This window comes from Bubalus kerabau, chromosome 3 (genome assembly GCF_029407905.1).
Source record: "Bubalus kerabau isolate K-KA32 ecotype Philippines breed swamp buffalo chromosome 3, PCC_UOA_SB_1v2, whole genome shotgun sequence".
Classification (NCBI taxonomy): domain Eukaryota; kingdom Metazoa; phylum Chordata; class Mammalia; order Artiodactyla; family Bovidae; genus Bubalus; species Bubalus kerabau.
In genome coordinates, this window is record NC_073626.1 from 95,690,289 (window position 1) to 95,705,862 (window position 15,574).

Genomic DNA, 15,574 nt, shown 5'->3' on the forward strand with positions numbered 1-15,574 from the left:
TAAACCCAAGATCCAATAAGAAGCCAGAGTCAGATCTTAAACCTATGTTCTTGGCTCCATACCTAGAGATTTTCCCCCTTATTACTTGAAAAATGTCCCCAAAGTTGGGTTTTTGTTCCTCCTATTTGTTTTGCATATAATGGAATAGAGTCAATACCTGATTAATCATGATCGTATTGTGTTCTCTACTTCAGGAAAGCCTAGAGCTAGAGAATAGCATTGACTACTGTTGACTTTTGCAAACCAGGTTGTGATTTTTGCTGGATTTCATGGAAATACAGTTTGAACACTTTTCAAACAATGATACAATTACACACACATGCACACAGGCAAACATACATCTATGCATTTGCTTTTGTATCTTCATGGAGTTTTATATAGCCATATGCCTGCTATATTTCTGACACTGTCTGTTTCAAGATTCTAGAAAATATGTTACAGCTCTGTGTATTAGGAAAATGAAATTATAACATTTAGGTGCTTAAGGTCCACTTAAGTCACTCAAGTACAAGTTTCGTAAAAAGGATTTCTCTATTAATCTTTCTTTAGTCTTACCATTCTTAATTCTTTTATTTGTTCTAAGTTTCATGAAGCAGAGGCTTAGTTTTGTTTACTGCTATATCCTGAGCACATAGAACAGCATTTGGCATACATAAGTATGTTAATTGCTAACGTAATGTGTTTAATATCACTTAATGGGTTCCTTAGTTTGGTTATAAAGACTCTCTGTCCCTCTCCCTTTTTCTCTTAGTTAAATATTATTTTTAAACCTTTAGATAGAAAACCAAACAAAATGACACCTATTTACTTGCTTTCTGAAGCAGAAATATGTAGGCCTCATTTCTCAAATTCAAACTATATCAATTTACAAAGTATTAGACCCATAACAGCTGAGAAACAGGCTAACAAATCCCTAATGCTGATCCATCAACACAAGTTGCTAGTCATTTTTCTCAAAGTTCTGAATATAATTTTATGACACTGCACTATTTTTTAATTTATGGAGGATGGGCAAAGGAGAGAGAGGGTTGGTTACAGCTGTCTGGAATTTTATTTATACTTATATCAATTCAAACATAAGAATCGCAGAACCTGAGAGCCTTAAAAAAAATGTAATAAATTTGGTTACTGCTTGTGGCTCAGCTAGTAAAGAATCATCTGCAATGTGGGAGATTTGGGTTCCATCCCTGGGTTGGGAAGATCCCCTGGAGAAGTGAAAGGCTACCCACTTCAGTATTCTGGCCTAGAGAATTCCATGGAGTCGCAAAGAGTCGGACATGACTGAGTGACTTTCATTATTATTGCTTCATTCAGCATTGATTGTACTTAAATATCAAATACCATGATCATTTGTGATTCTATTATTTATGGCCATAAATAAATATAATATATAAATGTATTATACAATTTAATAAGTTAAATATATTAAGTAAATAAACAAATTGATATAAAAATTTCAACATCTCCAGAGATGGACATTCTCAAACTTAATTCCAAATTGTCCTGATCTTTCATCACAATTGCCTTCAATAAAACACATTTTATATTTAGTTTCTTCTCTTTGGAAACATGAGATATTTAGATTTATTCCTCTTGTAAAAAAATTAATAAAAAGAAACCTCGATTAAGCAGAGTCAGACAGCAAAAGGGAGAGCTCTCACACCCTACACTGACAGCAGAGACCAACAGGAAGATGAAAGATTCCCATTCTGGAGAATGGATACATGTCTGTGTATGACTGAGTCTCTTTGTTATCCACCTGAAACTATCACAACATTGTTAACAGGCTAAACTCCACAATAAAATTAAGTTTTACTTTTTTTTTTTTTTTTGACTCTCTTTCATGGCAACAACTCAGCCAATGAAAAGCCATGGACTTTTTGTCCCCGCCTTCCCAGCTTCTTTTTTCTCTCTATAAAAGTGTACCCCTTCCTTTCCGTGCAGGGACTTGCCTGTGGCTGGTCATGGTTGTAGACTGAATTGCAATTCTCTGTTAATCCTGAATAAACCCATCTCTGTTAGAGAAATAACTGCCAGTCTATTTCTTTCAGGTCAAAATTCTGGTGGTTCTTTCAGAAACCAGAGGAGACTCCCTATGGCTCCAGGGCTGGTGAACAAATAAGCTTGGTACCCACAATTAAGCCCATTGCCATTCACTGCATTTCTCGCCAACCCTGGAGTTTGAATGTGTATCTTTCCCCTGGATTCGAGCTCACATCCTTTAGCGTCTGACGCCCTGCAAGCTTTCTCCAGGATCCATTTAAAGGTTTTGTCTTTCTGGTTAATGTTTTGTTCTGTATATGACTACTCCTTTGACACTTTGGTCTGATTTTGAGATCAGACTATTTCAACTGAAGCTGGCTGAAAATGGCCTTTGGATCAATTCTTTCAGGACGGGACTGCTTCAGATGAAACTTCTGGTTTTTCAACTTTTGGCCTATTCCTTTGGGGGCTGTCCTCTGAAGACTGGCTAAAAAAACCAAAGCCTTCAGTCTAGCTCTGTCAGGACCAAGCTATCGTCTAAGGCCTGATTTGTAAGCTTTTTGAATTAAACCATTTGTGTTTCAAACTGTTTAAATTGTTTGAAAACTTTCTTTGCTCTAGAGGAAAATCCTCAGGAAATGGGATCCCAGTCACTTAACTATTAATATTTTGAGAGTGCTTTATTTACAGGGTCTCTGGTTGATTTTATGTTTAAAAACAAGGGTCCTTCCTCATGTACATTTCTAAATAAATAGACAGAGCTGACCAAAGGCAATTTAAATAGAATCTCAATGGCAAGGATGGGGAACTTTTGAAATCCCCAAACTTCATTTCCTTAAAATTGAACTGGTTTAAAAATTTCCAGAAGTGATTGGAATACTTATTTTTATTGGTATTATGAGGCTTTCCAATGTTATAAGAAGCCTAAAATTGCCTCTCTGCAAAATATGATTTTAAGATTAAGACCAGTAAATGATTATGAAAAAGGCATGAGGCATATGAAATGACACTCAACATCAGTAATTATTAGAGAATATTAGACAAATGCAATTCAAAACTAAAATGAGATATCACCTCACACCAGTGAAAATGGTCACCATAAAAAAATCTACAAACAATAAACATTGGAAAGGGTGTAGAGAAAATGGAACCCTCTAGCACTGTCAGTGGGAATGTAAATTGATACAGTCACTATGCAAAACAGTATGGAGCTTCCTTAGAAAACTAAAAATAGATTTACTACATGATCCAGTAATCCCTCTACTGGGCAGGTGACCTGAGAAAAGATAAACAAACAAAAACAAACACATGGACCTAATGTTCATTGCAGCACTATTTATAATAGCCAGGTCATGGAAGCAACCTAAATGTCCATCACAGATGAATGGATAAAGAAGATGTGGTACTTACAATGGAATATTACTTGGCCATAAAAAAGGAATGAAACTGGGTCATTTGTAGGGATGTGGATGGGCCTCGAGTCTTGTCATACAGAGTAAAGTAAGTCAGAAAGAGAGAAACAAATATCATATGTTAATACACACATGTGGAATCTGTAAAATGGTACAAGTGAACCTGTTTGCAAGGCAGAAATAGAGACACAGACATACAGAACAAATGGATGAACACTAAGGGGGAAAAGGGAAGCTGGGATGAATTGGGAGATTGGTACTGTCATACATATATTGACATATATACACTATGTCTAAAACAGATAACTAATGAGAACCTGATGTATAGCACAGGGAACTCTACTTAATGCTCTGTGGTGACCTAAATGGGAAGGAAATCCATAAAAGAGAGAACATATGTATACACAGAATTGATTCATTTTGCTGTATAGCAGAAACTGACACAACATTGTAAAGCAACTATACACAGTAAAAAAATAAATTAAATAATCCCAACTCAATTTAATCCAATTTAGGAGATGGACTGGAAGACACAGTTTTCAGGTCCTAAAGGAGAGTTGGATGAAGTCACAGACCCTTGGGCATGAGAATGATCAGATTTAGTTTTCCTTTTTGCAAATGAAAAGGAAGGGAACACCTTTGGATTACTCACCCAAAACACAGACCCCAATCATCGACTTGTAAAGTATTAAAGCTAGCAACAAGACCATGGACACTAGGATACTGCCTTGCCTTAATGCTGTACAGACTACTGTCCATTCGGTTAAGGCCACCAATAAAATGTTTGTGTGATCCGTTTAAACATTTTTGTATCTGATACAGTAGAAGCTCTCCTGAATCCTCTCCTGAATGCATTCATCTTACCTTCTATGAAGCCCTTTTCTTAACTGCCCTTCACAGAACTCTTTTCTGTTATAATAACCTTAACCTGGCTACTCTTTTCCCCCTCCATCACCCACAAGGCTCCTCATGACTGCTTAACACTGGTGCACCACCTCCTGTCCCCTCATAATGATCTACAGTAAATTCCATTGGATAATGTTGACTTTTCAAGGTTCACCAATGGTTTTTATTTTAAAGGTGATGATGGCAAATAGTGTGCTGAGTATGCTGTCATAATTTGTTTTGATGTTGCTGAGGCAGCATCTTTAATTTGTGCCTACTTCAGCTCAACAGGATGAACTACATGCTCTTAACATGAGCTTGAACCTAAGCCAAGGACAAAACTGCCAATACTTATACTAACAGTAGAAACTCTTTTGAAGTAGCTCACAACTTTGGAAGGTTGTGGAAGCAACATGGCCTCCTTATTTCCAGTGGAAATAAAATTTATAATGGACCTGATGGTCAGGAATTATTGCATGTAAACATCTTACCTGCCACTTTAGCTATTATTAACAGTTTGGTATATTCTAAACAAATTTCTTGAAGCTAAGAGGAATGATCTTGCTGATACTTCTGCAAAGAATGTTGTCCTTAAAAGGACCAACAACAGCCAAGCATCTGTCATGGTTCAAAAGGTATTTCCAAATTATCCAAATTATAATTTAGTAAAACTGGTTAGAGAGTCCAGCAACTGGCCTCTGAAAAGCAAAAAATAAGATTGGAAATGCACCAACTATTGGTTTGATAAAAAGAGAAAGCTCTAGTTTGGACCAATAAGAACCCAGTCCTACCTGAGACTCTAACATACCCACTCCTCGCCACTGTACGTGCATTAAACCATGGGTCTACTGACCAAAAAAGTTTCATGAATCAATATGGTAGGGAAACATTAATAAGACCACAAGCAGAGCCTACCTCACTTGTCCCATTTGTCCAAATACAAGCCAGGGAAGTCTATTTCTACTACTCTCAGGTATTCAAATACCTACTGCTCTCAGGTATTTTGCAAATGGTCTATATGAAGTTTGGCAACTGGACTTCATACAATTTCATCTAATAAATATAAATGTTTCAGTCACAGTCCACACTGGACTGAAATGTTCTCCTGTAGACTGGTTACTGTCTTTTCTGTGACTAAAGTTAGGAAAGATGATTCCTTCCTAGTAGATCTCTTCTTGAACTTCATGGTATTTGAGTAATCTATTTTATTGGCTAGGTACTTTGACAAGTCTTTGCTGTTTGGCTGGTTTTATGACATTCACACTGGTGTGGATTGTTGCACCAATTTTCTGGTTAAGATGAGCAATCTAATTCCATCATTAAGACTCAATTGACAAAATTTGTAGAGGCCCTCCAAATATCTTGTCCAAAAGCACTGTGTTGGTTCTTCTATATCCCAGATTCACCACTTTTCATTTGCAAAAAGGAAAACTAAATCCCGTTGAGCTGAAGTAGCCACAGATTAAAGACGCTGCCTCAGCATCATCAAAACAAATGATGATAGCATACTCAGCACAGTATTTGCCATCGTCACCTTTTGAGATAGTGAAAGGATGCTCAATGCACTTGACTTCTGCTTCTTTAGAGTCACAACTGCTAAAAGCAGAGATACTCCAATATTTCAAAGGTCTATTTGTTTCTATTAAAAATCATTATTAAAAAACTAAAAATAGAACTACACTATGACCCAGAAATCCAACTACTGGGCATACACCCTGAGAAAATCATAATTTAAAAAGACACATGAGAACAGTGTGGAGATTCCTTAAAAAACTGGAAATAGAACTGCCTTATGATCCAGCAATCCCACTGCTGGACATACACACTGAGGAAACCAGGAGGGAAAGAGACACGTGTACCCCAATGTTCATCGCAGCACTGTTTATAATAGCCAGGACATGGAAGCAACCTAGATGTCCATCAGCAGATGAATGGATAAGAAAGCAGTGGTACATATACACAATGGAGTATTACTCAGCCATTAAAAAGAATACATTTGAATCAGTTCTAATGAGGTGGATGAAACTGGAGCCTATTATACAGAGTGAAGTAAGCCAGAAAGAAAAACACCAATACAGTATACTAACGCATATATATGGAATTTAGAAAGATGGTAACAATAACCCTGTGTACGAGACAGCAAAAGAGACACTGATGTATAGAACAGTCTTTTGGACTCTGTGGGAGAGGGAGAGGGTGGGAAGATTTGGGAGAATGGCATTGAAACATGTAAAAGATCATGTATGAAACGAGTTGCCAGTCCAGGTTCGATGCACGATACTGGATGCTTGGGACTGGTGCACTGGGACGACCCAGAGGGAGGGAATGGCGAGGGAGGAGGGAGGAGGGTTCAAGAACACATGTATACCTGTGGTGGATTCATTTTTATATTTGGCAAAACTAATACAATTATGTAAAGTTTAAAAATAAAATAAAATTAAAAAAAAAAAAGACACATGAACCCGTGTTCATTGCAGCACCATTTATAATAGTCGGTACATAGAAGCAACCTAAATGTCCATCAAATGAGGAATGAATAAATAAGATGTGGTACATATACATAATGGGCTATAACTCAGCCATAAAAAGAACAACATTATACATCGTTTGTAGAGATGTGCATGAACCTAGAATCTGTCACACTGTGTGAAGTCAAGAAAACAAACATCATACGTTAATGTACGTGTGTACCATCAAGAAAAACTGTACAGATGAACTTAATTTGCAGGGCAGCAATAGGGATGCCTTTTCATACTGTTCATGAGGTTCTCAAGGCAAGAATACTGAAGTGGTTTGCCATTCCCTTCTCCAATGGACCACGTTTTGTCACATTTTGATGCTTTTGAACTGTGGTGTTGGAGAAGACTCTTGAGAGTCCCTTGGACTTCAAGGAGATTAAACCAGTCAGACCTAAAGGAAATCAGTCTTGAATATTCATTGGAAGGACTGAGGCTGAAGCTGAAGCTCCAATACTTTGGCCACCTGATGCAAAGAATCAGGCTTTCTGACTCACTGGAAAAGACCCTGATGCTGGGAAAGATTGAAGGCAGGAGGAGAAGGGGACAACAGAGGATGAAATGGTTGGATGGCATCACTGACTCGATGGACATGAGTTTGAGCAAGCTCCAGGAGTTGGTGATGGACAGGGAAGCTGGTGTGCTGCAGTCCATTGGGTCACAAAAATGTTGGACACAACCGAGCAACTGAATTGAATAGAGATGCGGACATAGAGAATGGATGTGTGAATGTAGGTGGGAAGATGAAGTGGGAGACTGGGATTGAAGTTAGGATTGACTCCTGACTTCCTCGTTCAGTCTATAAAAGTGTTCTTCTCTTGCTATGTGGGGACTTGCCTGTGGCTTGCCAGGGTAGCTGACACTGAATTGCAATTCTCTGTTGATACTAAATAAACCCATCTTTGCTGGAGAAATATCTGGCGGTCTATTTGTTTCAGGCCAACGCTGAATATATCTTCAAATATTTGTAGACAGATATTAAGGTCAAACACAACATTAAACTTTTTGGACAATTTTCTGAATTTAGTCAAGCTAGTTTAAGGATATATTCTAGTAAAATAGTCTGAGATATTTTAATGAATCCACTGTTTGGCAGTTCAAACCCGTTCTAAATAAATATCAACTCAATTTTTCACTAAAATAAAGATCTTTGTAAATTATAAATTGCATTTTTAATATCTTGGTATATCAATCATCACTGAAACTAGCTTAATGTGTCATATGTCTTGAGATATAACTATTCAAAAACTGAACTGTAATACCAAAACCGGAAAATGGTTTTCTACATCAAATGAGTATTAACAGCTTTTTTCATTTTTAAAAATGTTTGGATAGTTGACTCATAGTGTGTTTCTAAAAAGTAGTTATTCCCAGGCAGTCACAAAATTGAGTCATTCAAAATGACTTGCAAATGTCCCCAGTGAACTTCATATACACTTTATGATTTGCCTAGGAATTGTGGATAGTATTTATTTTTACTTTACTTATTGCATACACTGTGATGTCACAAAAATAAAACATAAAATGATTTACTTCACTACTATTATTTGCAAAATTTGAAAATTCAAGCAAAAATATCTACAGTAGGTATGTCATCTTTTACAGTTTTTATACTGAGCAACTTGAATCAAACAGTTGTTTTAAATGAAGAATTGTTCCACAGACTGTATATAAGTTTAAGATTTAATTCTTCTAGTACTTATTATGCTAAGTAATTCTTAAAAGAAGTAAAAAACACTGGCCACAAATATTTTAAATAGATGCTCAGTAATGATTTTTTAAGTGATAGTTCTGTATTAAAATAGTTCTTACCATAATCATTCCAGATCTGATATGTAATTTACACTTATATATTATATTAAATCTTTAAATTGATTTAAAAAAATGTGAAATAGTGTGTACATGGTTTTCCTGAATACATGGTTTTAAGTATTACATTTACCAATTTTATCAAAATAAAACAAGGTAATAAATGCAACATTAAAACATGAACTCAGCATATAAAATACTTAAAATTATTTAAAAGTATATGCTCATTGTATATCTTTAAAAATTCAAATATATCTACACATATACAAACACATTACAAATATGGACAGAACTAACTGTAAAAATCCTCTGGAATGCACAAGTGTTAAATTTGACATTTTAGCAATTTGCTAGGAATCCAAAACATCCATAATAAGTAGTTATTTGTGGTTTGCTGAGAGAGACATTTCAAAAGCATACAAGGGTATACAAAACCAGTTACTAATACTTGGCTATCAAATGAATCTTCTGAAAACTTAGGCTAGTGTATCAGTAAGACTTGGGTTACTTTATTTTGAACTTACTTGAAATAATTCAGAAAGGGAAAAAATTATCATACTTAGTAAATATATTAATGTCACCATAGCCCTAATGTAACATAACTCATTAAATGTAGCAAAATGTGCATTAATTATGATTTTATTGCATATAGACAAAGTCATTACATGTCTAAAGAACAACTTCTTTATAAACAGAAGTGTGTTCTGGAGGATATTTGTAAACTTGGAGATTTTCTAAAACCTGAGGACATACCTTTTCTAAGTGCCAATAGCTTACTTTGTTAGGACTATATATAAGCATGACAATACAGTCACTAAATCTGATTTTTACTACATCCATTTAAAATATGTTCAACTACATAAAGCATGGCTTACAATTAATCACATAAGTGTTGGAATCTTCAACATAATTTTTCATACAGTATTATTTCTAAATGAGTATATATCCTCCATGGCTGATAACTGAGCATTCCAATTATAAATAACATCATAAAGTGCTAAAGAATCCTCAACAAATCATTTTAAAGTGTCAATAATCACACAGGCAATAGGTTATTTTTATGCTGAGATAGCAAAACATATATTTTTTAAAAGCAAATGTAAGAGCTTTCTACATAGACAAGAAAACACTTTATCACAGATCACATTTGCTCTGCTTTTGGCAAGATAAAGCAAAACAAAATAAAAAGATATTTAATGAAGGCAAAAAAGTCCTGTTAGGTTGTATATTCTGCAATGCCATTGCAAGTAAGATATTTTCTCTCCCAGAGAAGGACACAGTTCATATCTCTCACCATATGCACACACAGTTAATTCCTGCAGTGGCATAGGTATTCAGAACCATATACCTCTAGATTCAAGTAATCTGAGTTAACTGAACTTTCAAGATATTCTAAACTTTGGAGATTGCTAATATATTAGATTATACAACAAATGTAAACTCACCCTTCTAATCTTACATCCGGCAGACTTCTGTTAAGGGCAATCAAATCACTGGCCATAAGGTTAAACTGATTGATTTTAAACAATTCTTTCATTTTCTCCTGGTCATCTTTAGGAATCAGCACAGCCTTTCCCATTTCTCCTGGCCCTTCTTGGTTTCTTGAAATAACAGCTGTAAGACACACACAAGTACACATATACATACACACATACAGATAATGAACTGAATATACAAACTCGTGTTGGATCAGATTCTAAAGTGTATTATTTATAAACTGGCTTAATAATACAATTGTCAAGTCTCTATTGCTACTTACAAGCCATACACTAAAGAAACAACTTATTTTAATTATTTTAATTCATTAACTAAATGCTGCATGTTGTCCTTCAAATCTATCACATATTATATGATCTAACTAATCATTAAGACTTAATAAATAAGCAACACAAAATACCAAAACTTCATACTTCTCTCTCATGTTTTTTTAATACATTTATTAGAGAGGATGAAGTTGAACTCTGGGCATACTACGTTGTGCAAAATAATGAAAGAGAAATTTTGAATATATACCAAGATTAGTTTATTTTCACATCCACTTAAAATTTTTGTTATTTCAAATATCTATTGCCATTATATCTTTATGAAAGCAAGTAAGATTGAGAATGTTTTATCCCCATCAGACTTTTATTCCTTTGTCAAATCATTTTCAAATAAGTAGAAAGAACTTTCATAGCAGTGACATATAATTTTAAATGTCAAGTTGGATTTGGAGGCTACGTGTTTCATAACTGGAATTTCACAGAAGTATTCTGGGCTGGGCTGTTTTTATTAAGACCACTAAGGATTCTATACACAGGCTAATGTTCTTGCATTTCCTCCAAGTTATCACCACACTAATGTCCCTTCTAGCTATAAAATACATGACTCAGTGTGTGTATGTATAGGCCTGTGCATACATATATCTGTATGTATGTTAACATATAATAAGAAGACAAGGTTCTAGTTAACCTAATCTACCCTTGATTTACTTTTCACAATGATATTAAACCAGGTACTGTGAAGAAATGTAGCTGTGGTTCTGACTCTTCCATCCTTTTGCTATATTATAGCAAATATATTATATATACATAATATATAACATTTTCTATATTATTTTATATTAATATAATTAAATTTTATATAAATTAAAATTTTAAAATTTTTAATTTATATAATAATTTAAATTTGCATTTTTATCTATAAAATATTATTATATTTTGCTATATTACAATATAATCTTACTGAGTTTAATTTTCATATATTTTAAAAGGCAAAGATATGGTCCCAGATTACTTTAAAATATATTTTAAATTGAAATACCATGTGATCCAACAGTTCCACTCCTGGGTATTTATCCTGAAAAAACTAAAATACCAATTTGAAATGATTCATGCACCCCTATGTTCTAGCAGTGCTATTTATATGAGCCAAAGGACCGAAGCAACCCAAGTACTCATCTATACATGACTGGATTAAGAAGATGTGCATACATATATATGCGTATATATATGTATATATAATAGAATATAGCTAAACCATAAAAAGAATGAAATATTGCCATTTGCCAAATTACAGATAGACCTAGAAAATACTATGCTTAATGAAATAAGACAGAAAAAGATGAATATCTTATGATATTAATCACATCTTGGATCTAAAAAATAATACAATTGCTCAGTTCAGTTGCTCAGTCGTGTCCAACTCTTTGCAACCCCATGAATCGCAGCATGCCAGGCCTCCCTGTCCATCACCAACTCCCAGAGTTCACTCAGACTCACGTCCATCGAGTCAGTGATGCCATCCAGCCATCTCATCCTCTGTCGTCCCCTTCTCCTCCTGCCCCCAATCCCTCCCAGCATCAGAGTCTTTTCCAATGAGTCAACTCTTCGCATGAGGTGGCCAAAGTACTGGAGTTTCAGCTTTAGCATCATTCCTTCCAAAGAACACCCAGGGCTGATCTCCTTCAGAATGGACTGGTTGGATCTCCTTGCAGTCCAAGGGACTCTCACGAGTCTTCTCCAAACCCACAGTTCAAAAGCATCAATTCTTCGGTGCTCAGCTTTCTTCACAGTCCAACTCTCACATCCATACATGACCACTGAAAAAACCATAGCCTTGACTAGACGGACCTTTGTTGGCAAAATAATGTCTCTGCTTTTCAATATGCTATATAGGTTGGTCATAACTTGTACATGCAAAACAGAAACATACTCATAGACATAGAAAACAAATTTAGGGTTACTAAAAAGGCAACAGAGGAGGAGAGGAACAAGTTAGGATTATGGGATTAACAAACTACTATGCAGTTGACTCATTGGAAAAGACCCTGATGCTGGGAGGGATTGGGGGCAGGAGGAGAAGGGGATGACAGAGGATGAGATGGCTGGATGGCATCACCGGCTCGATGGACATGAATTTGAATAAACTCCGGGAGTTGGTGATGGACAGGGAGGCCTGGTGTGCTGCGATTCATGGGGTTGCAAAGAGTCGGACACGACTGAGAGACTAAATTGAACTGAACTGATGCATAAAACAGGTAAGCAACAATGATTACTGTAGAGTATAGGGCATTATACCCAATACGTTATAATAACCTAAAATGGAATATAATCTGAAAAAAAAAAAAACTGAATCCCTATGCTGGACAGCTAAAATTAACACAATATTGTAAATCAATTATATTTTAATAAAAAAATTAAAGAATACAAAGTATGCGGAAATAATCCATAAATTATAGCATTTTATAAAATGTTATAAAATAATGAAATACAGTGAAAACTAGGGTAGAACACAACAAGGAGAATTTTTTCTGATTTGACCATAGTTATAAAACATCAAGGCTAATATTACTGGTGCTAATATACAATACATTTTCAAGTCAATTACTTTCTGTGAAAGGTTACTCTGACTTTGTAATGCCATGAGCCAAACTATAAAAGAGATTAGGCACTCTGGGGAACTTCAGGTATGGGTATCAGGAAGGTGATTAGCCTGTAAATCCTCTTATATGTAGAAAAATGGTAAGGACTGGGAAATTTTAAAATGAAAAAGATATCTGTATGCAACTTCAAACTATTAAACAAATTACCTTATAGCTAATGAAGACTCCATTCACTTTAACAAGCAAAAGTAGATATGAAGACAGGAATTTTATGAAAAAGTATATCATGTTCAATTAAAATTGTAACTTTAATATGTTTCCTCGGGAGTTAGTAAGTTTATTGTAGCTAAAATCAGATGGAGTTGTTGGAGTTGGCTTTGGGTGAAGTTGTGTTGCTGATTAGACTGTGGACTTAGGTCTCCAAGTACTTTTCATTTCTCTCATTTATTTTTTTTAAGTTTTGATTGCATAGAAATTGTTAGGAATTTCTATAGTTTCCTTAGGAATCTAATTCTGAAGCAAAGGATTTAATCAAGCTATATGATAACACCTATTGATAACAGATATTTAATGTATGTGTCTATCTGTATCTATAACTATATGTATCTATAAGAAGATAGATTCTCAATCTAGTTTGGTAGAGATAGATATTTTACATATTCTGGTCTATAACCTTAAATGCCAGAAAATATAGGGTCAATGTTTTTTTCTGGAAAAAAGGATGTTTGATTTTTGTTACATTAAAGAGTTTAAAGAATTTGAGATTTAAAAAATTATAATTTTTAGAAGTTAAGAAAGTAATTCATTCACCATTCATAGGTCTTTAAAATTCCTCTATAAATTCCAACAAAAATATATTACATTGCAGAAAATAGCATCAATGCAATGCTACCAAGACTATGAAACAGATAGGATTGACTTCTAGTCTATGTAGAAAATCATGGAGCTCAACTACATCATTGTGGAGCATGAAGATCAAGTTACAGCACATAGAAGTACTTATTTTTTGTAATATATTCAAAGCTGTGACCATGTCCTTGCTGAGTATTAGGAAAATTATAGTTTTGTCAGTGACAGAGTAAGTGTATAATCTTGCAGTGCAATCAATAAAAATAAAATCATCACAAACAGGATCCTTATTCCTAGAACTAGTTTGCAAGCACATATTAACATTCTCCTTAATTATTCTCAGCTTCTTAGTGAAATGTAGATGACAACTTAATGTGTATCAGGTTAAGTGTCTCCTCCCCAAAGTTAAATATATTTTTCTATAATAGCCTCTAATGAATGCATATTTGACATTTTACAAAATTTTTTTTTATGCATGAGCAGACTTATTGGTGTTTTTCACCTTGCTCAAGAAAAAAATGCTAAGTGATTATACTGTGGAAGAAGCCTTTTTCTTTTCCTGCTCTTACCTGGCAGAATACATCTTTCTAGAATAAACAGTTTTTTTTTTCTTCCTCAAATAATATAAACAAAAAATAGAAAAGACTGCAATTTAGTATGAGGTATCTCCAGTACCTTTAAATAACAACCTCATTTTTTTTTCTCACCTGTTTATTTTTCTCCTCTACATAGTTTAAAGAAAAAAAAAATATTCACCCACACACTCACCAAATACCATGCTCCTCCACAGTCAAAATGAAAAACAAAAAGAACTGTCACTGAAGTATTGGTGTTACTATTCAAGTCTTGGTAGGCAAATATAATAGAGAAGGCAACTAAATCTACATTATATCTTGACTTCACTTAAATATGATTGGAAATAGCCCAATTCCAAACCTGGTTTGGACTGTATAAACGGATTAATATACTATGTTGTCATGTCCTAGCTATTGTAAATAGTGCTGCTATGAAAACTGGGGTACATGTGTCTTTTTCAATTATTATTTTCACAGAGTAAATGCCCAGTAGTGAGACTGGTGGGTGATATGGTAGTTTTTGTCCTAGTTTTTTAAGTAACCTCCATACTGTTCTCCATAGTAGCTGTTACCAATTTACATTTCCACCAGAAGTGCAAGAGGGATGGGGTCGAGGCGGGAGGTTCAGGAAGGAAGGGACATATATGTACTTATGGCTGATTCATCTTGTTGAATAGCAGAAGTCAACACAATATTGTAAAGCAATTATCCTCCAATTAAATTTTTTTAAGTACTATGCTAGAAGTTATATCCTTTCTAATTATAAGATTAAATCACTTAAATGATAGCTTGACCCAAAATGACACTACAAAACTGGTTGAAATATAAAAGCAGAATCATTATATATGCACATATATATATAACATATTTTTCATTTTCTTTAACATAGTGCATACTGTATAGATTAAATTTGATTTATTTTATCATAGAATTTGCATTGATAAAAATGATAAACCCCAAAATATAAATCAACCAACTGATCAGTCTACCAAAAGGAACATATTAACTGCAATATTTGCTTATGTACATTGCATTATGAACACTTTTTCAGTTAAAGAAATGTCCAATTAACAACAAGCACTGTCTATTTGAAAAGAATAAAAAGAGATTCTTGTATTTAGGGGGAAAAGAAAAAACTTGAGTAAAAAAATTTAGGTCATTTTTAAACTTATTATGTTAAAG

The 15,574-nt window shown here is 34.4% G+C and overlaps 1 protein-coding gene across 13 annotated transcripts in view; it reads right to left on the reverse strand.

The window, feature by feature from the left end:
- The window catches only part of GALNT13 (polypeptide N-acetylgalactosaminyltransferase 13), a 952,843-nt gene that overhangs the window by 370,313 nt on the left and 566,956 nt on the right, over positions 1-15,574 (reverse strand). For all 13 annotated transcript variants that reach the window (XM_055572535.1, XM_055572540.1, XM_055572532.1 and 10 more), the window contains one exon: positions 10,051-10,219. In XM_055572535.1, the coding sequence (XP_055428510.1) occupies positions 10,051-10,219 (169 nt within the window). The remainder of the gene's footprint in view (positions 1-10,050; positions 10,220-15,574) is intronic.